The following is a 20579-nucleotide window of genomic DNA, read 5'->3' as shown; positions in this document are numbered from 1 at the left end:
AGGCTCACACAAGGCCAAAGGATACGGTGGCTTGTCCGTAGATACAAATAACCAGACTAGGTATACATAGATTTTAACAAGCGCTTAAGATGAGACTTGGAATAGGAAACCCACAGCGCAGATTTCCTAACAAGCAGCAGAAATTCATGAAGAGAAGCAACCCTAGAACGTCATCTGACACAAACCGCAGAGCAATGGGCTTTATCAGGCTTCAGCCTATCCCCAGTGATGCACAAAGCTTTGGAGGGCTCCAAGCAAGGCATGAGTCACTCTTGTCATCCCACAGTGCTCTTGGGAAGCCAGAAGCAAAGAGCAGGCAGGCGGTTAGTCTGTAAACCATCAGGAGGGGTGGGGGTGGGGGAGGTAGCCAAGTGGGTCACCTGTAGAGGATGAGGTGAATAAAAGGGGGAGGAGAGCATCAAGGGCTGGGGCTTGGCAACTCTAAGGGCTGCACACAGTGTGAGGGGACAAACCTGTGGACAGGAATGGGTCCGGAGCAGGAAGAAAAGGCACTCAGCTGGGGCGTGACTAACACAAGTCCAGATAGAGAGGGTAAGAAGGCAGTGGACTGGAGAGAAGAGCTACAGTGTGCTCAGCGGCAGACAATGTTACTAGATCTGTGGTGCCTCCAAATTACAGCCCCTCAGGATGTAAAAAAAATAGAACCCTGTAAATCAGTGGTTCTCAACTTGTGGGTCACTGCCCCTGGTGAGGGGTGGGGCTTTGGGGGTGGAATGACTCTTTCACAGGGGTCACCCAAGACCATTGAAAAACACAAATATTTATATTACGATTCATGACCGTAGCAAAATTACAGTTATGAAGCAGCAACCGCTGTTGTAAATAGAACCTTTGGAGAGTTAATAAATTAAAGATCTTGGGATGAAATGCCATCCTAGGCTCAGGATAGACCCCGTGTCTAATGCCTGGTGGCCATTTAAGAAAACAGAGGGAAGCTTTGCTTCTCCTGAAGACAAGGCCTAACAAAGACTGGGGTTGGGGGTGGGGGTGTGGGTGGGGGGTGGGGGTGGGGGGGGGGGGGGGGGTTGGGGGTGGGTGGGCAGGGCTTACATACCCTACCTTGAACCAGGGAGCCACCAGAAAGTGGAAGAGGCAAGGCAAGATTCTTTCTCAGGGCTATAGAGCAAGCCAGCCCTACTGATACCGTTATTTCACACTTTTGACTCTGGTGAAAACAGAGGATAAAATCCCGTGATTTGAACCTGAGCAGTTGCCCCAGGAGTACAGTGGTTCCATACAATCACCAAGGAGATGACTGTAGAGAAAGAGGAAACAGCAGGCTTGGATTCTGGAACATTCCACATTTAAATGCTTGGAAGATGGCAAGTGAGGTGAAAGGGAGGAGCTGGGGTGCAGTCAGTCAGTGTCCTGGGGGTAGCTGATGACCTAAGAACTGCCTTGACTATGTTGATGTTGCATTCTGCAGAAAGGAGGGACCTGGGAGGAGGTGGGTACAGCCCTGCATGCCATTTGCTGTAAGGGAAGAAGGCCTAAGGCAGAAGCGGCTGGAGAGGAAGGGGAAACTGGGAGGCTCTGCTATGTTAGCGTCACAGGAAGGAAGAACAAGACAAAAATGCTAAACGTCCAGAACTGTGTCTGGAAACAGCCCGGCTGGGGCTCAAGGCTCAGTGGGTATCAACAGTGTATCAAGTCAGGCAGAGGCTGAAGGATGTGGCTCTCAGGGAAAGGTCCAGTCAGGTGGTCCACTGAGAGCCCGGAGGGGGTGGGCAGTGTACACACGAAGGAAACATTGTTGCCCAGGACTTAGTGAAAGGGTATCAGTTTGGAACCTGTGTGGGACACCTCACGCCCAGACGCCCCCCAGTATGCCTCCCCCACCCCCAGGACCCCATGACCATTCCCCGCCCCCCATCACAGATGAGTGGTCCTGAATCAGAAGTGCAAAAAGCCAGCTGTCACATTAGTATATAGCTGAAGTTAAGGTTCAATGAGGTGAAGAGCTTGCTCTGCCCAAGGCTAGGAACCAGGAAGATAAGACAGGGTGTGTGTGTGGCTGTGTGTGCAACACCAGAAAGAGGGGAAGATGAGGATGGAAGAGGTGTGGAAACAAGATGTGAGTGACAAGATGAACTGGAGTGATGCTAAGCTCGAACCTTTAGAGACAGAGCGTGGTAAAGATACAATGGAGCACTATGACATGCAGAAGAGACAAGACAGAGTGCTGGAGAGAAAGAAGTCAAGAAACAAGCTTTCGTTTGAAGGTGTGGACTGCTGGGAACAATGGCAGGTTGGAGCCAGCCAGTGAGCTGTGTCACAGTGTCACAGTGTCACAGTGAGGGAAGCATCAGTCCCAGGGGACCCCAGGACTACTACAGCGAGCAGAGTCTGACAGCCATGGCTTCAATGGAGTTGAGGGTCTAGGGATGAAGAGGGTCTACAATCAGTGTAGGGATTTACACACACACACACACACACACACACACACACACACACACACGAGCTAAGAAACACTTTTATACCAGTAAAGATATCTTAAAGGAATAAGAAGTTGGTTCCAAAACATAGAGCATGACCCAGGAAATGGTTAAAACTACAAAGAGAAGCAGCTGGAAATTTTTCTACCAACTACAAATCGTAATTTTGTAAAGATGGGTGCCTTCGCCATGTCAAGTCCAGAATCAAGGTGGTGCGCAGTACCAAGGGACAGGCCCGGAAAGGCCCTGCCAAGAGAGAAAACACCTGTTCCACTGTGTGCCTACCCCCACTGTGCTTCAATTTCAAACAGCTCGTTTATAATTTCTCATTCTTCCTGGTGTTCTTTATGCCACGAGGAATGCAAAACAAAGCCACTCTTTGTTTTCCCTGACAGCCCAGATACTCTTATTCCACTTCCTCCTTCTCTCATGTTTGTTTGGCCAATTAGGCAGGTTTTGTGCAAGTAAATAAACAGAAGAAGAGGAAAGTGAAAATTCTTTGTTCACACTGAGACTCCGGCAACCTTCAAGATGACGGGCTTTCTTCCTGTCACTAGTTCAGAGCTGCACAAAGCAAGAGAGGTGTGCTCCGCTTTAAGGGTCAATAAAGCAATTCAGCAGGTTTTTACTCAGCACCCACTCTCTTATTCAAGGCTCTATTGCTACATACTGATGATAAAAACTTCAACAAGGCCGTGTGGGCGGTGGTGCATGCCTTTAATCCCAGCACTTGGGAGGCAGAGGCAGGTGGATCCCTATGAGTTCAAGGCCAGCCTGGTCTACAGTACGAGTCCAGTACAAGACTACACAGAGAGACCCTGTCTTGAAAAAACAAAACAAAACCCATCAAGAACTCGTTGAAACATGAACTGTATATGCTGTGAAAGAAATGCTTGGAGGTGACTACAGAAAAGCATCATGGAGCAGGCAGGGTCTGAGGAGAAATGGCTTAGGTGAGCAGACATGCTGGCAACAAGAGTGTGAGAACAAGGCAAAGGACAGTAGCTCCTAGGAAGGAAATTTGGGCAAGGCACGGAGGCAGGAGAGCAGTTGTGAGCTGCCGAGCTGAGGGAGGAGGGTGCTGTTGACCCAGGGGGCTCTAGGTCTGGATGGAACCCACTGAGGGCAGTTGCCAGCGACAAACGCCATCCAGGTGGTGAGACCCATACAATAGCCAGACTTAGAAAGATGGGTAATAGAGGGTAACAGAAGGGGATTGCCAGGGTGGTGGAGGCGGGCGACGGGGAGCTGGCATTGGTGGGTGCAGTATTTTGGCTGGGGAAGAAGGAGGGGTTCTGGAAGTCCTCTGGGTTTTGCAACAACATGAATGGACTGAGTGCTCCAGACAGCACTCAATATGGTTAAACTGGTGCCTTTGATGTTGTGAATATCTTAACAACACGTGTGTCCACGTATCTGGTGTGTATGGGGGCAGGGCATGGACATGCCACAGAACACATGTAGAGGTCAAAGGGAAACCTCAGGCGCCCTTGTCTTCCACTTTGGTAGAGAAAGGGTCTCTCTTGATGGCCGCTTGACTGATTAGTTTCTAGGAATTTTCAGTCTCCACCCCAGCTTTACCTGGGTTTGGGTGCTTTGAATTCATTCTTCCTGTATGTGTGGCAAGCACTTTACATCCCAAGCTGTTTTTGAGGCCCCATCCTACCGCCATTTTTAAAGACCCAAGAATAAGAGAAGTAGAGAGAAGGGAGGAAGAGGAGGAGAGAGGAAAGGCGGGAGACGAGAAACCCTATAGCTGGTCTTGCATATGCAGTGAAACTTGGAAAAAAAGGAAGCTGAGGAGACAGGAGGAAGAGCTTCTGGGAACCAACTCCCTGTCTGAAATTTATGGCTGCTGGCCAGTCTTTATGTCAACTTGGCACAGGTGTGCTGCAGAGGCCAGTGCCAGAGCAATACTGCTGCCTAGGTCACTTAGAGCAGCAGTTGGTACCAGATGTCAAACATTGGACTTCTAATGTTGTTGAACTATCTTATTCTGATTTGATTTTTAACTGTGTGGATGGTCCTGGGGTGTATAACAAAGCAGGCTGAGCAAGCCACAGGGAGTAATCTAGGAAGCACGGTTCCTCCGTGGCCTCTGCTTCTCTTTCTGCCTCCAGGCTCTTGCCTTGAGTTCTTGCTCTGATGTTCCTCAGTGATGGAGACCACAAGTGTACTTGGAAGCAGAAAATGAAATAATCCCTTCCCAGGTTGCTTCTGTTTATGGTGCTCAATCAGAGCAATAGAAACAGACACAACTGCAAGTGGGTACCTTGTTGTTTAGTGTTTTTTTTCTTAATGCACACACAACTGTATTTATTTGTAGGTATGATGTAATCATTCATTGTATGCATGCCGTGTGTAATGATTAAAATCAGGCTAGTCAGCATCCCAATCCCCTCAACTATGTGAAGACAAATGCCAGACATTCTCAAATGCACAAACTAAAAATGATCCTACAGGCAGAGGTATAGGCAAAGAAAGAAATAGGCAGATTCTTGTGGTAGGTCTAGGTGTCCTGAGCAGCTCTTCAAGTGCTGTGGGACAGATGGTTGCCTCAGGAATGCTAGTGGAGTCCGGAAAGAACTCACCAAATGCAGAACTAAGGAATGCTCCCCACCCACACACTGCCTATACCTCAAGGAAATCCAAGAGAATGTCTCCAGGAACAGATGACATCAGGATGAACAGTTAAATCCAATGGTCATTAAACAGGCGTGAAGGCTGCTTCACTGGCTCCACTTTCCTGTACTTTGCAAAAGCTACTTGCACAAATGTTTTGAAGCCCATGATGTTCTGAGGTGAAGGAAAAAAGCACTTCTCTACAAAAGCCAACATTTTTTTTAAAGACCAATAACTAAAATATCACTCTCCATGTAATCTTATTTCCATTTTTGCCTTCCTAAGAAAAGACTTAATACAAGCCTACTTTAAAAAGGAATAAAAACTATACAGTTCCCTCTGTGTGCAAACAGAAAGTAAGCTCTTTTCTGGAAGTGTGGTGTGGGGAGTGGCCTGGGAAGGGCCAAGGGGAGACGAGAGAGAAGGGAAAGACTAGGAAGAAGAGTCTGGCAGAAACTAGAAGGAGGACGGAAGCCTAGGGATGGGGGAAGGAACCAGGCAGTGTGGCTTTTCCCCAAAACCAGTGTGCCGAGAAGAGTCTAGCAAAGTTCTCCAATGGTGCTTTTGGCCCAAAATGAAATGTAAGTTTCTTTGTTCTCAGTAAATCCAACCTGTGTGGGTGGGTAGCTGGCTCTGTGGCCTTGCCTGCTCCACAAAAGCTAACAAGCCCTTTACACCTGCTCTTCCAGCACCATCCCTGGGATTCTGCCCAGGATCATCTCCTATCTTTTCACACATTCTCCTGAAAGTCCATTTAAATGTGTCTGCAGTCTGACCTCCCAGACCTCTTCAGCTTCACCCATCTTCCATGACTAGACCCCACAGCAAAGCACCTGAAATCTAGGATGCCCGGAGCTGGTGCTCTCAACATTCCATCCCTTATTGCTACTCCAGTGCCCGGGATGCTCAGTGCAGACAATTGAGCATGTTCTTCATGTACTACTGCTCCCCCAGACTGAGGCTCTTCCTGAAGTACTCAGTGTTCTATCACTATCATAAAACACTGGAGGCAAGGTAATTTTAAGGAAAGAAAGGCCCATTTCGCTCACAGCATAGTGCCAGAGATGGCTGGGGTCCTCCTGACCTCTAACAAAACTCATGTGTGTTAAAGCCTTAGTCTTTAGTTGGTGGTGCTACTGAGAGATGAACGGACCATGAGGAATGATAGATGGATTAACCATTTGTGAATTAAGTGTTTTTTTTTTTCCTCACAGAACTAGGCATGGAACCTAACACTTGGTGTACAGCAGGCAAATGTACCACCATTGAGCCAAATCCCCAGCCCTGAATTCACAATGGACATGGACCGCACTATTGGATGATGAGAGAAACATTAGCAGGTGTGGCCTGCCTACATATCACCAGGGATGTTTGAAAGGTATACTAGGACCCTTTCTCTTCCTCTCTCTCTTTGCCTCCTGGCAAGTGTAAAGTAAGCTAGTTTGTTCTCACAGATTCTCTTCACAACATGGGGTTTTCCCTTACCACAGGCTCACAGCAATAGAGCAAGCTGCCCACAAACTGAAACATCTGGAATCATGAACCAAAGCAAATCAAAATGACCCTTTTCCCCTTTTTTTTTTTTTTTAAGCAGTTCTTTCAGGTACTAGTCACCATGGCAAATGGAGAGCAGAGGGGGAGGGAGGGGCCGGTCTGTGGTTCTCCAGGAGAGTCATTCCTTTAAAGCAACCCTACCTTCAAAATCTCCAAACACAGCCATATTCACTCCACATGGGCCCTTGTGGGGGCCACACTCAAGTCATGTCCAAACCATAGACGACGCTCCTTTCTACCCAATTTTGTATCCAAGACGTCAAGGCCAGATTTGACAGCACATCCCTGCTGCAGAATTCAGTCAGGTGCTATCATGGCCAGAGCAGCCAGCCATGAGTTCATGCTCCAGGAACTAGTGCTGTTGTGGTATCACCAGGAATCCACGGGTCTACAGTTGTGTCCAAGCACTGGATCAGCTACGTCAGGCTGAGGCCTCCCTGACCGAAGTGCTTCTTGGTTTTGGAGGGCAAATCCTCATTCCCTTTCCACCCCACCTTTCCTGGTGCAGTTTTTTTAAAAAAGATTTATTTATTTATTATTATGTATACAGTGTTCTGCCTGCATGTACACCTATAGGCCAGAAGAGGGGATCAGATCACATTACAGGTGGTTGTGAACCACCATGTGGTTGCTGAGAATTGAACCTGGTGTAGTTTTAAAGGAAAAACAAAAATGGCAACCACACAGTATAATCTTAGTGAAGAGAGATTTCACTACTGGTTTGCATGTGGTGTGGAGACTATACATAGATGATACAGTGGCTGCAAGCACCATCTGTTCATCACTAAGTGGCAAAATATTAACTAAAAGAGCAAAACTCCTGATTCAGCTTTAAACTAGGGTTATCGACAAAACAGTGCACTGTTCCCGCTCTTAACTCTCTGATTGACACTTGCAGGTTCTCTGGACACTTATGTCCTGCTCACTGGCCTGTCTCGTTTCACTCCATGCCCCACTTGCCCCCTCTTGTCCTCTTTTCTTGGCACTAACTTCCTCCTGTAGTCAAAGCTCACTTCTGCAGTCTGCAGCCTTTCCCAGGCTGATGGACTGATCCTGTTCCCACAGCCAGCTCTCCTACGCCACTGGGTTCCATCATCCCCACCCACAGTGCTCTGAGAGCAATGTAAGAAGATGCTTAACCCGCCAGCCCTGGCCATGTTCCTGGTGCCAAAGCCTATCCTCATCCACTACTCATCTGCATTCCACACACAGAGTGTGCCTTGCTCATCCCATTCCTAGAAAGGAGCCAGGCTGTGCTCCCTGCATGCCATGTGTGAAAGAGAGGAGGGAGACACGTGGACAAGGTATAAAGAGCACACGTAGAGCCTAAGAAAGACTTTTTCAGGGTTGACAAAGTGGCTTCTTTTAAAGCGCTTTTTCCTCTGCTTTGAATGTGATTTCTGGTAATGACCCTCACTGGCCCTAAGCCACTCCACGTAATCTAGCCCTGTAGGCCACCATGACAAGTTCCCAAAGAGGAAGCTGGCTTGTGACTTACCGTAATACAAACTAGACACTGTCATTCCTAGACAAAACAGTATCACGACTCGAGGCTGATCTGACTCACAGGCTTTTGCTGGGGCTAGGAAGCTTTCTAACCAGGTGTAAATAATAAAGGCAGCTGTGCTATCACACACCTGTAACCCAGTACCGGCAAGCAGAAGCAGGAGGACTGAAAGCTTGAGGTCGGCTTAGGGTAAAGAGTGAGGCTCATTCTCAAAAATAAATGATGTGTGTGTGTGTGTGTGTGTGTGTGTGTGTACATATAACACACATATATATACATATACGTGTATATATACATATATATGTATGTATGTGCGTGCACACACACACACACACACACACACACACACACACACACACACACAGCAAGCCCTAAAAATAAAACATCAAAAAAAAAAAAACCCAAAGAAAACAAGACAAGGTTCCTCTGGCCACTCCTCTTTTCATCTGCAGTCTATGACCACAGTCCCTCTGCCTAACTGTGCTAACCTCCCTACCCGAAAACACAAAAACCCCGAGTTCCCGTTTTATACTATTTTAAACTGACAGCTAAATGTTGTTGGTTTTTTTCTATCCCCACTCCCCACCCCTGGGTAGAAAACTGCATAGAATCCAGTTGTGTGATTCTGACATTGGCCCCAGTTTCACTTGCCCATTTTCTATGTTTTCATGGCCCCAAGGGTAAAGTCACTTGCTTAAAATGATTTTTGAATGAAAGTCATTATTCAAAATGGATACAGAGAAATCGGATCAAATTGCAGTAAAACCTGTGGAATGAACTCTAGTGTTCTGAAGTCAAGCAGGTGGCAGCAGTTGGCAATAACTTACTGGGCAGCTCAATGTTCACTGAAGTGGCTCAGCAGGTTACGGTGCTTCTGCCAACCTTGGTGATTTGAGGTTGATGCTGGGACCCCACATGACGGAAGGAGAGAATAGACCCCTATAGATTGTCCTTTGATCTTTACATGTATGAGAGTGCACAAACATGTACACACAATAAAAATGTGTTAGTTTTTTTAAAAAGCCACATTGAACTGGGGACAGTAGCACCTGTTTGTAATCCCAGCACTTTTCAAGGCAGTGACAGAATGATGTTGCATTGGAGGCCAGCCTGGGCTGCAAAGCGAGACTCTGTCTCAGGAACAACAATATCAAACTGTGTATTATAAATAGGCATAATTGTTTTTATCAATTCAAATATTTTTAATTTTGAAAAGATACCATTGTCATGCCTGAGTCTGGCTACTAAAATGATATATTTATGGCCTTTTGTTTAGAACATCAAAGTCGTTAAGTATATCAGAGTGACATATAGTCTTAGTAGAAAAGGCTTTTCTGTGTCATGGAATAGTAGAGCTAAGCCTGTGGGACGCCTCACCTGGGTGTCATCCTACAGGTGAGAAGCACTGGGCCTTGGAGAGAACATTTCCAGGGAGAAGCTTCCTTCTTGGCTCTTAAGCCAATGTCTTCTGCATCATTACTGCTACCTACAGTGCCATTTACCAAAGCGGCAGCAGTGTTTCTTCTGTTTCAGAGGATGAGGCAAGCACCAGCTGTGTATGCTGTTCTGCAGTGGTTCTACCCCCAAGACGTTCCTGACTAATTTTAACCTCTTCTCCTGCCAAGTATGTCAGGTGTATCATTGGGAACTTAGGCCAATCAGAAATGTCAAACTCCTCCTAAGGCATCCCTTTCCTCCCTCAGCAAAGAAAAGCACAAAACTGCTTCTTCAAGTGCAAGGAGAAAAGCTGTGAGGGAATCTGTTCTTTTACTATTCCCTCATCTCTACCCGGTGAGCAGGAGGTACACAGGCTGAGTGGACTGGCTGAAGAGCATGGCTTACACTTGGGCCCCGTGAGACTTTTCAGAGCTTCCCTGAGCTGGGAAGTAACGAAATCAGCTCTCACATGAACTGGGAGGTGGCCACGTGCACCATGGATTTCCGGTTTCAACTGGACACCCAAGGAGGGTGGGGAGGAAAAAGCAGAGAAGTAGGTCCTGGGAAGCCATAACTCTGATCCTCATACTTTTCCTTGTTCTTCTGAGGCTATGGTTGTTAGCATCCCAGTCCCGATAATCAAACTTTGCCATGGACCATAGTGGGATCTGTGGTGAACACTAATTTTTTCCACACCCGGCCTCATATGACAACAGTAATGGGACAGAGTGACCAATGACATATTATATATCCTACTAGGTGATTAAGTTAGGCCTCAAATACCAAGTGGATTGATCTGATTTCCACCCTAAGATATATGCTGGATAAAAGAATATAGGATATAGGGTGGATTCTCTGAGTATCTGGCTACCAGCTATCAGCTTGGGTTAGTCTTATTAATATTCACTGTTATCATGTGATTCCCCACAGAAAATGGGCAAAGTTACCTAGTGGCTTGATAGGCATGAAGACTTTAAGAAAAACACATAAAAGAGGAGACAGCTCATTGGGTAACGCCAACATAAACAGACCCCAGGGCATCACAGTGGTATCAGGGACATGGTAGAAGTCAATGGTTGAGGGATGCGACTTCACACCAGTGAGCCCACCACCCCAGTTACAATAGGAAAAGCCACAAGTAAATAGAGCATGTAATAATGACGAAGGGACAACAGGTGCTCTCACCAGCTACACCCAAGGGAGAGAGTCTGGGTGAGGCTCGTGTCCTGCCAGAGCTTAGTTACTAAGAAAACAAATTGGGCTGGGGGCGTGGCTGAGTGACAGACATAGGCTTCATATGTGCAAGGTCCCCGGGGTTCAATCTATGAAGAAATGAAGGGAGAGATGAGAGAAGGAGGGAGGAAGAGAGGATGACAGGAGGAAGGAAGTGAAGAAGGAAGGAAGGGAAGAAGGAGGAAGGGAGGGATGGAGGGAAAAGTCCCCTAAATTGACCTGGTATTCAGTTGCAAAGCCAGTTAGAGCAGGTTCTGTAAGCATGCCTGTAAGCTACAAAGGCCCAGAAAGCAACTATTCCCTTGTCTTATTTATAAGTCTGAAAAACAAAATTTCCATTTATATGGTAGCCCCTGACACCCAGATGACATGGACCTCAGAAATTTCAACTACAACAAAATAGTGTTTTATCAAATAAGATGTACAAAACCCAATACGCACGCAAAAAGAGAAAAACATGCTTTAGATACAGCACATACCCTGCTGTGTATAATGTCTGACTCTCAGCCAGTGAGGGTCTGTGTAGGCCTTAGGCCACATGTGGCCAACCTTTACTGTGGTCCTCTAATCTCTGGCCTACTAGGAAATCCACACTCACTAAAGCAGAGGGCCTCTTTATCTGTGCTCCGTGTGATACACATTTATCAGACTTCCGCTTTCTCTGCTTCCTGTTCTGCTAGCTTTGTGAGACCCACAACTGCACCCAGCCATGAGGCTTTTTCTGCATGGCAGCAGTATTCATACTGAGGTCCTGAGCATCGCAGTGGTACCCTAGAGCCAGGGCCAGGAGAGGAGCTAAGGACGGTTAATAAGGAAGGGCCCCTGGCTCCTCTGCCTTACTCTTCTCTCCTTAAATGCACACTTCCTTGCTGCATTAGGCACATTGCTTGGTTTCTAGGTAATTTCCTTTGCTTATAGACACATTTCAGAAAGTAAGTGACTCCAACAAAATAAATAGGCAACTCTTGAGTTATTACTGGAAACATTACAAATGAGTGCATCTCAGAGTCCTAATGAGACATCCAATAAGGAGCAAGAAGAGGAAGAGCAGGCAGGAAGTACAGGGCTCTCTTTAAGAATACCAAGGACTTCACAATTTGTCACAATTTGATTAATTTGATTAAGCATATGCATGACTTAAGAGCGGCTCTGTTTACATGATACGAACCTGCCTCTCCAAATGCTGAGCACCAGTTCTGTGAATTATATAAAGAGATTGACCTGCTTCACAGAATGTGATGTCCCAGTATGTCCGGAGACACACAGACAGACAGACACACACCCAGAATCACACAGGCACACACACACACACACACACACACACACACACACACACACACACACACTGTACTCTGGGAGAACTCAAGGGGAGCCCGTTCTCTCTGGAAAGAGAGCACCAGGCCTTCTATTACTTACCTGCGCTGAAAAGTCAATGAGCTTTGGGAGCACCACCTTGCCACCTTCATCACTTTTGAGGAAATCCAGCAAGCTGCCTGCGGACAGAGGAATGACAGGTCAACGCAACTCAAATACACGAGTAAAAAAAAATCCTGTGGTGGAGTTCAAGGGTGGAGTGCTTCTTCAGCATGCTCAAAATTCTGGGGATTTTTAAGGAGAAGACTCCCATAAACTGATAGGCTTAGCAGCTCTGGATGCTTACAAAACCGTTCCTGCAGCTTGGCCAAACACCATCCCTTCTAGTCTGTTACTCTTGACTGGATTCGCTCAAGGGAGAGAGGCTGATGGGTGGCATCTCTTCTCTACAGGTATGTGAAACCATGTTTCAGAGAGCTTGCCAGCATGTTAACATTGCACAGCTGCCTGATCACTAGTGAGCTTGCCTGGGACAGAAAGACAGGAGGCATGACTTCATGGAAGGCCTTTCCCTTGCAGGCATCAGGCTAAGCCTGCTCTGATCTATTCCAGCAAAGGTATAGAAGGAGCCGAAGGCTGTGGGAGAGCAGCTGCACTGGACACAAGTTAGTTCACTAAATACAGCGCTGACAGCAGCCCCTCCTACTTCCACTGGTTTCATATCTATAAGGCCCCCTTTTCCCTTTCGAACTACAAGCACCAACCTTACAGGCAGCCTTGGACTTCTTATTGTCAAGTCCTTGCAAAGTAGGCCCCATAGCTCATATTTTAAGTATATAGAGAAAATGCTGTCCTCAGACGATGCTTATGAAAGTGTCCCCTTTCTCTTACTTTCTGACTTCACATTAGAACTGAGTTCTCGCTGAACACTTTGCTTTGGGGCCTGGCTCCTCTCGGGGTACGGACTCTGGATGCCACTCACCCTTGGCCATGAACTCAGTGATGATGTAGATGGGCTCTTCCTTGGTGACCACGGCATAGAGTCGCACCAGCTTGTCATGCTGCAAGGTCTTCATGAGGTTGGCCTCTTCCAGGAATGCCTGCACAGACATGGTGCCCGGCTTGAGGGTCTTGACAGCCACCTTTGTGCTGTTGTTATAGTAACCTATGCAGACAGAAGAGAGCAGAGCACGGTGCTCAGACTCAAACACTGTGCTCCCCACATGCAGAGTTGGGAAACTTATTTACAACCTGAGCAGGCCCAAGATAAATCACACAGCAGTGTTAAAAACCAAAGGCACCGATAGCTGAGGGGAGGGGGGGACCCTTTGTGCTCTTTACACAGGAGTTTAAAATTACTGCAAAACCGAAAAGGTTTTATAGAATAATAGTTGTGAAGATGCTGTGAAGCATTTTACCACGAGGACTAATATTTCCCTCTAGTTAATAAAAAGTTCTTCATGGCAAGATAAACAAGAAATCTCAAACTTTATAATAATAAAAATGAGAACCCGAGAGGGTATGAAAGAGCCTACAAGGGCCAGTGTAAATGAAAATAATATCAGCACATGCACAGATTAATTAAGCACTGGCTATTATTAATGGAACCATTACAGACCCGTTTATAAAGGGAATCAATAGTGGTGTTTTCTTTTGTTTTTAGACACTGTGTAGCCTTGGTTGGCTTTAACCTGGTGTTCCTCCTACTCTAATCTCCTGAGTTCTGGGATTTGAGTGTGGGTCTCCATGCCTGGCTTGTTTCACCTTCTCAATCAGGAAGAAGTGTAGTACTTATAAAAGCTGTCTATATACTATAAGACTGAGACCTCTAGAGAGATCTTTAGTCTATTCCCAGAGTCCCCACTAAGAGATGGAGTCCGTTGTCGATGCAAACACATAGGAATTTATTGAGCCGACACGAAGGGATCTGTCCAGATCTTTCAGGCTGCAGACCACGAGAAGCAGACACATGGGCCTTTTATAGGTTTTAGACAAAGAAATAAGTTTTACAGTATGTGATTGTTTGGCATTTGGGCAGAAAAGCTGTAAGCAAGGAGTTACAAGCCTTGGCGTTTCGTGGTTGGATAATGGGTGGAGGGGCAAGTTGACCTATGGAAAAGATTGGTTGAAGCAGTCACAGGGGGCATTTCGGTACTTTTTTAGTTGGGGAGGGGTAGTGGAAAATGTTAAACACAGCTGGTTGTCCTTGAGTCTAGCTGGACCCTGAGCACAGACTGAGACCTTGAGTCAAGTTGGACTCTTCAAGGTTTTTCCTGTCCCTGCCACACACATACAGTGATCTGATATCTGTCTGTCCTTGGTTCAAGCTGGACCCTCTAGAAATTTACACATTTTGGCCTTAATGGGGGTCCTTAAGGGAGGACTGGGTAGGCTGACTTTTACATTTTCCCAGACTTTGGCCTTAATGGGGGTCCTTAAGAGGGCTGGTTCCTTCAATACATTTTTGAAAGTATAACATGCCAGAGTCAAATAAATATTTCCCAAGGCTTTCAGAGGACTAGCCTCAGGCAACTCTCAGTGAGAAAGGGTTTGCTGCTGAAGGTCTGGGGTCACATCTGACCACCTCTCCAGAAGGACGCTGTGGCCCTTCCAGCAAGAAACTTGATTTTCTTTCACAGTGTTTCCCACACTCTCAGGAACACTGGCTCATGGAACCCCATTAGAAACACTAACTCTAAATGCAGTTCCTTCATGGTCTCACTGTTTTGGAAACTGCCTCAATGAAGTACTTGAATTTAATGCAGATTTTCTTAGGAAACCCTTTTTCTTTTCAGTAATTTGGCAAAGCAGAAATGTAAATAATAAGTAAAATTTCTTTTTCCTTGCCTCTGCTTCCATAGCTCTCTTGGAAGTGTGGAAAAAATAAAGTTGAGGAGGGATGTTCACTTGGTGTGACACACCTTTGCAGCTACCTTCAGACAGTGACCTGGGAGTGGACAGGCTAGTGAGTCATCTGCAGTAAGCAGTGGGCTCAAACAGTGACTTCAGGGTGGTAGCATTTGGAGTCACTTCTACTTGTTTTGATCTTTTCTATTTTTACTAAACTTTCCAATGAATGTATATCTTCTTACAAAAGGAATCATCATCATCATCATCAACAACAAGTATTTCCAAAATGAGCAGGAAAAAAAAGCACTAATTTCTAGGAGTACTCTTAGCTAGTAATTCTTCCGGCCATTAGGAATGAATTCTCTGGGTGGGTGTGTAGCTCAGTGGTAGAGTGCCCAATGCCCATGTGTGAGGGCCTGTGTTCCACCCCCAGCCTTGCAAAGAAAAGAGGAAGAGAGGGAGAGAGAGGAGGCAGTGGCTGGTCTCTATCAAAATATTTCTTTTTTATTATACTTTATGACACTGAATTATACTATATAGTGTAATCAGATCAACAAGTGTAAGATCATGTAGAAGAAAGTGAAGAATGTAGTGGAAATAAGCTTTAAAACACACCGAAGACAGTGGTAGAAAAGGTAGCAGAGCTGCCACCTAAACATCACAGAATACTGAATAAATTATGTGGATTCGCCATTTAAATGTAAAATGGCACCTTTTTATAGACCTTAAGGACAATTTAAAAATAGATCCCATTAATAAGCTTTTTAAATTACATTTGAGGAGCTCAGAGGTAATGAGCACCTGTTGCTCTTGTAGACTACCCAAGCTTGGTTCCCAGCACCCACATGGTGGCTCACAACCATCCATTTGTCCAGTTCCAGGGGACCCAGTGCCCTCTTATGACTTCTGGGAGCACGAAGCCTGCATACAGTACACATACATACATGCAGGCCAAACACTCACACATTAAATGAAATGCATGCATCTTAAAAATAAAAAAAAGCTACATTGAGCCATAGGTTGTATCATGAGTGTTTTGTTCATTTATAAACAAGTCTTCAGTTACACAGGAAGTAAAACATAAGAAAACACACTTTTGGGAGTTCAGAGGGTAAAGTGATGACTCTGCAAGAATGAAGACCTGAGGTAGGACCCCAGCACCCACATAAAAGCTAGGCACAGCTCTGTAACCCCAGTGCTGATAGGACAGACAGGATTCTCAGAGCTCACTGGTCTAGACAAATTCAAGCTGCAGCAATTTCCCTGACTCAATAAATAAGGAGGAGAGCAAAATGCAGAAGAGGGCCAATATCAACATCTAGCTTTTACACACACACACACACACACACACACACACACACACACACACACACACGGTGTGTGTGTGAAAATATTCTCTATGGCTTATACAACTGACAAGCCACTAGTATCTTGAGTCTGTAATTCCTGCAAATCAGTTAAAGCAGTAAAGGCATGGGTGCACATTCCCTAAAGGAGAAACTCCAGTGCCTCAGATGTACAAAAGGTTCACACTTGTATTAGCAACCAGGGGAATGTAAAAGAAGCTACAAGGAGAAACCAGCTCTGCAACCCATATCAAAATGCATGACACTGTGGGTAAACGCTGAGGAGGGAGAGATGCTATGGCAGCTCCCTCAGGCCCTCTCCTGAGCTTTTTCTCTGAGCACCACTGAGTGTAAACAGCAAAGCTTTGGGATGAAATCCTAAGGGGCCCATGAAGGATGATGACAGTAGCCTCTTTCAGAGTGACCACACAGGCTGTGCTGCACTGAGGCCATGCTGTAGGTACAAGTCCACTGTTCAGGAAAGTGCACATTGTATATTGCTAGGAACTAGTAAACTGGGAGCTCTTGACAATATTAATAGAATGATGATTCATAAATGGTATTTCCTATATAATCCATAGGGACTGGTCCATCTACATCATCCATAGGGGACTGGCCTAGGACCCTGGAGCATACAAAAATCTAAGTATGTCTTTAGCATACAATGGCAGACTGTTTGCATCTAACCTGTGCACATTCTCTAGGATACTTTTCTTTACCCCTAGATAACTTATGATATCAAGTAAAATGTAAATGCTATGCACATAGTTGTTAGACTGTATTGTTTCGGTACAAAGAAAAAAATCTGTACTTATTCATTGTAAGTCAACCCTCTCCTCAAATATTTTCCATTCCAGATAGGTTGAATCCACAGACATGTAGGCCTGTACTTTATGACCCAGCAAATCCATTCCTTCTAGAAAAAAAATCCATGCACTCTTGTACCATCAAAACCACAGTGAGAGCACAGTGTTCACAGTGTGGGATTACTTCCGACTTCACCAGTGAATATTGAAATGAATGAATACAATTCTACATATTTTACATGCACGCACAAGCAACATTGCACAGTGACAGAGATGCATTAAATGTTATAAGAGCCCCAAACATGGATCAAATCATCTAAAAATGTCAAATCTGGACTGGACTGTTTGATGTATGCTGTACCATAAATAAAAGTATGGTATAAAACACGTATAGTTATATAAAGTTAAATAAAAGGCACCAAAGCATTGTCTGCTTGCACAAGACCCTAGCTCCACTTCTAGCACCTTAGGGGAAAAGGTCAAGAAGTTAGGACAAAGGTCAGAATGGCAGGTGTCCCTGGGGGCATGCCAGACTGAGGTTGGAAAGGGACAAGAGGGACTCAAGGGTCTGGCTGGTTTCCTCTGTGGCGTTTGTAATCACTTGCGGCTGTCTATTCCTGCAGCAGCTTCTCTGTGCTCTTGTTACATTACCGAGCATCAAAGCTAAAGAAACAAAAGTCACTCCCACTCATCCCCATGAAAACAATGGGACCTGGAAATTTTTACATCCTTTGGAAGGATGGAAGATATGCTCTCCAGAGGTAGAGCAAAAGTCACCAGGAAATAACACAGCTGCTAATGATATTGAGGATGCTGATAAGGAATTTGGAATCAACAGTGGACTAAACAGCTGTGTCCATGGCTCCAGCACACACACACACACACACACACACACACACACACACACACACACACACACAGAGTCATTTGAGGGATCTACTAACCTAGTCACAGAAATTTTAGATCAAATAAATCAGGATAATAAAGAACTTCTGGTGGAGTGATTCTGCCACAGTTAGAGAAAACAAGAACTTGAGAAAGTTCCAATTCTAGCCATGGCTGGCTTGCTACAAGGTGTACACACACACACACACACACACACACACACACACACACACACACAGAGTCATTTGAGGGATCTACTAACCTAGTCACAGAAATTTTAGATCAAATAAATCAGGATAATAAAGAACTTCTGGTGGAGTGATTCTGCCACAGTTAGAGAAAACAAGAACTTGAGAAAGTTCCAATTCTAGCCATGGCTGGCTTGCTACAAGGTGTACACACACACACACACACACACACACACATACACACACACACGCGCGCGCGCGCGCGCACACATACCATGGGATGGAGAGTTACTTTAAACAAAAAGCATATAATTGGTTTGGAAAGTTGGCTGATGATTGGTTTCAAGTAAGTTGCCTCTAAATAAGCATGTGTCATGGTGAGAGCGGGCTCAGAGCACAAGAGCACTGCTGTTTTTGCAGAGGCCTGAGGCCTGCATTTGGTTCTAAGCACCCACGTGGTGGCTCACAACACTCTAATTCCAGGAGCTGGAAGCCCTTTGCTGGCATGCACATGGTGAACATACATACACACAAGCAAATACTCAAAACCAAAAGGTAAAAACAATTTAATCTTTAAAAAAGGACAGCCAGGAGGTGGTGGCACACACCTTTAATCCCAGCACTTGGGTGGCAGAGGCAGGCAGAGCTCTGAGTTTGAGGCCAGCCTGGTCTGCATAAGTGAGTTCCAGGACTACATAGATAGACCCTGTCTCAGAAAACAAAGCAAAGACTGTGTCAAACAAAACTGTTAGAAATTTTCATTTCTTAAACTAAAGCCTCTTGAAGACCAAATTGTAATTAAAAACCAAACCAAAACAAAACAAAAAGCTTCCTCCTCCTCCTCCTCCTCTTCACTGTCCACTCAGATCTCTGGAAATATTAACAATACACAGAGGAAGAGGGCACCCACAGCAGATGCCCAGGGTCACACGACCAGAGGAAACAGCTTGAGGCAAACACATCTCTCACTTTCATCTCCACAGCTTTCTTCCTGCAGAGGGCAGGTCACATCTGAGAAGCTCTCCCTGGCGTTTCAGATGTTACAGTGTGAGAGGCGGTCTGTGGACCGTCCCTTGTGATGAACAAAACAATAACTTATTTGCTTAACAATGATGTGATCTTAATTGGCTGGTTTTGTTTTGTACCCGTGTGAAAAACTAGCTCTCACATTTCTTGAGGATCAAAAACTAAATGGGAGGAGAGGGCTGGAGAGACAGCCCAGTAGTTGAGAACACTCCATGGCTATACCAATTTTTGCTCATACATTAATTTCTTGGTAAAAATTCTGGCTGTTTATATTATTGTTTTTGAGACAGTGTTGTCATGTAGCCCAGGCTGGCCTTAAATTTAAAATCCTCCTGCTTTATTCTCATAAATGCTGGGATTCTAGACCACTTTCCTACTACTATGAATAATGCTGTCTTGAACATTCATGTTTGGGTGTTTGTGGAGCACATGTTTCCATTTCTATGTTTTCTTTCTTAACTTCTTTCTTCCTTAATTGAACTCATTTCTTAAGCCTATTGCTATTTTACCTTGGCTTGGCATTTCTTCTTTTTTAAAATTTCATTTTATGTGTCTTAGTCTTTGCCTGTATGTATATCTGTGCATACATGTGTGACTGGTGCCCAGGGAGGCCAGAATGAAGGCATCAGATCCCCTGAAACTGAAGTTACTCACAGCTGATCATTGTTGTGTGATGCTAGGAATTAATCCAGGGCCTCTAGAAGAGCAGTGAGCACTCTTTAACCTCTGAGCCACCTCTCCAGCACCCTGTGTTCTTTCTTATTAGGTTAATGTCAATTATCTCAAAAAACATTTTAAAAAATAAAAAAGAAACCACCTTTGTTTCATGTAGAAATTCCTAGCAATTCTTTCCTCTGTGGTTTTCACACCGATGCTATAGGATTTTGTGTAGAGTAATGTTAGGTATGTAATACTTTCCTGAATTGGGTCTTTCAATCAGGACAACGGATGTCCTAGTTAGGGTCTTTATAACCTGGTGTCAGATGGGCTACCCTGATTGTGCCTTTCATTGTCAGACTTTAATAAATGACAATGTTTTCTTGAGATAAGGTCTCACTATGTATCTTAAGCTAGCATAGAAATCATCATGTAGATCAGGCCGGCCTTGAACTCACAGAGATCTGCCTGCTTCTGACTCCCAGAAGTGGTGGGATTAAAGGAATGTGCTACCACACTTGGCATAAAAAAGGGAAAGAAAAGAAAATGGAACAGAGTGTACATTTCTCTGGGTAAGATACAGAAACGGCCACTGTACTCATGAGAGGACTCCCAGCACAGCTCATCTGTAGGGAACTGCAAAGGAAAACCACAGTTCTCACACCCATTAAAGCCTCACCACAGGAACATACCAAACC

At 45.2% G+C, this 20579-nt stretch overlaps 1 protein-coding gene across 4 annotated transcripts in view; it reads right to left on the bottom strand.

The window, feature by feature from the left end:
• Lyn (LYN proto-oncogene, Src family tyrosine kinase) overlaps positions 1-20579 on the bottom strand; it is a 116259-nt gene that overhangs the window by 26788 nt on the left and 68892 nt on the right. For all 4 annotated transcript variants that reach the window (XM_051159695.1, XM_051159705.1, XM_051159680.1 and 1 more), the window contains exons 9-10: positions 13106-13288; positions 12226-12302 (exon numbers count right to left, since the gene is read on the bottom strand). In XM_051159695.1, coding sequence (XP_051015652.1) covers positions 12226-12302; positions 13106-13288 — 260 coding nt within the window. The remainder of the gene's footprint in view (positions 1-12225; positions 12303-13105; positions 13289-20579) is intronic.

This window comes from Acomys russatus, chromosome 2, assembly GCF_903995435.1.
Source record: "Acomys russatus chromosome 2, mAcoRus1.1, whole genome shotgun sequence".
Lineage (NCBI taxonomy): Eukaryota > Metazoa > Chordata > Mammalia > Rodentia > Muridae > Acomys > Acomys russatus.
The sequence above is the reverse complement of the archived record's forward strand: the minus strand, read 5'-3'. Positions and strand labels throughout refer to the sequence as shown.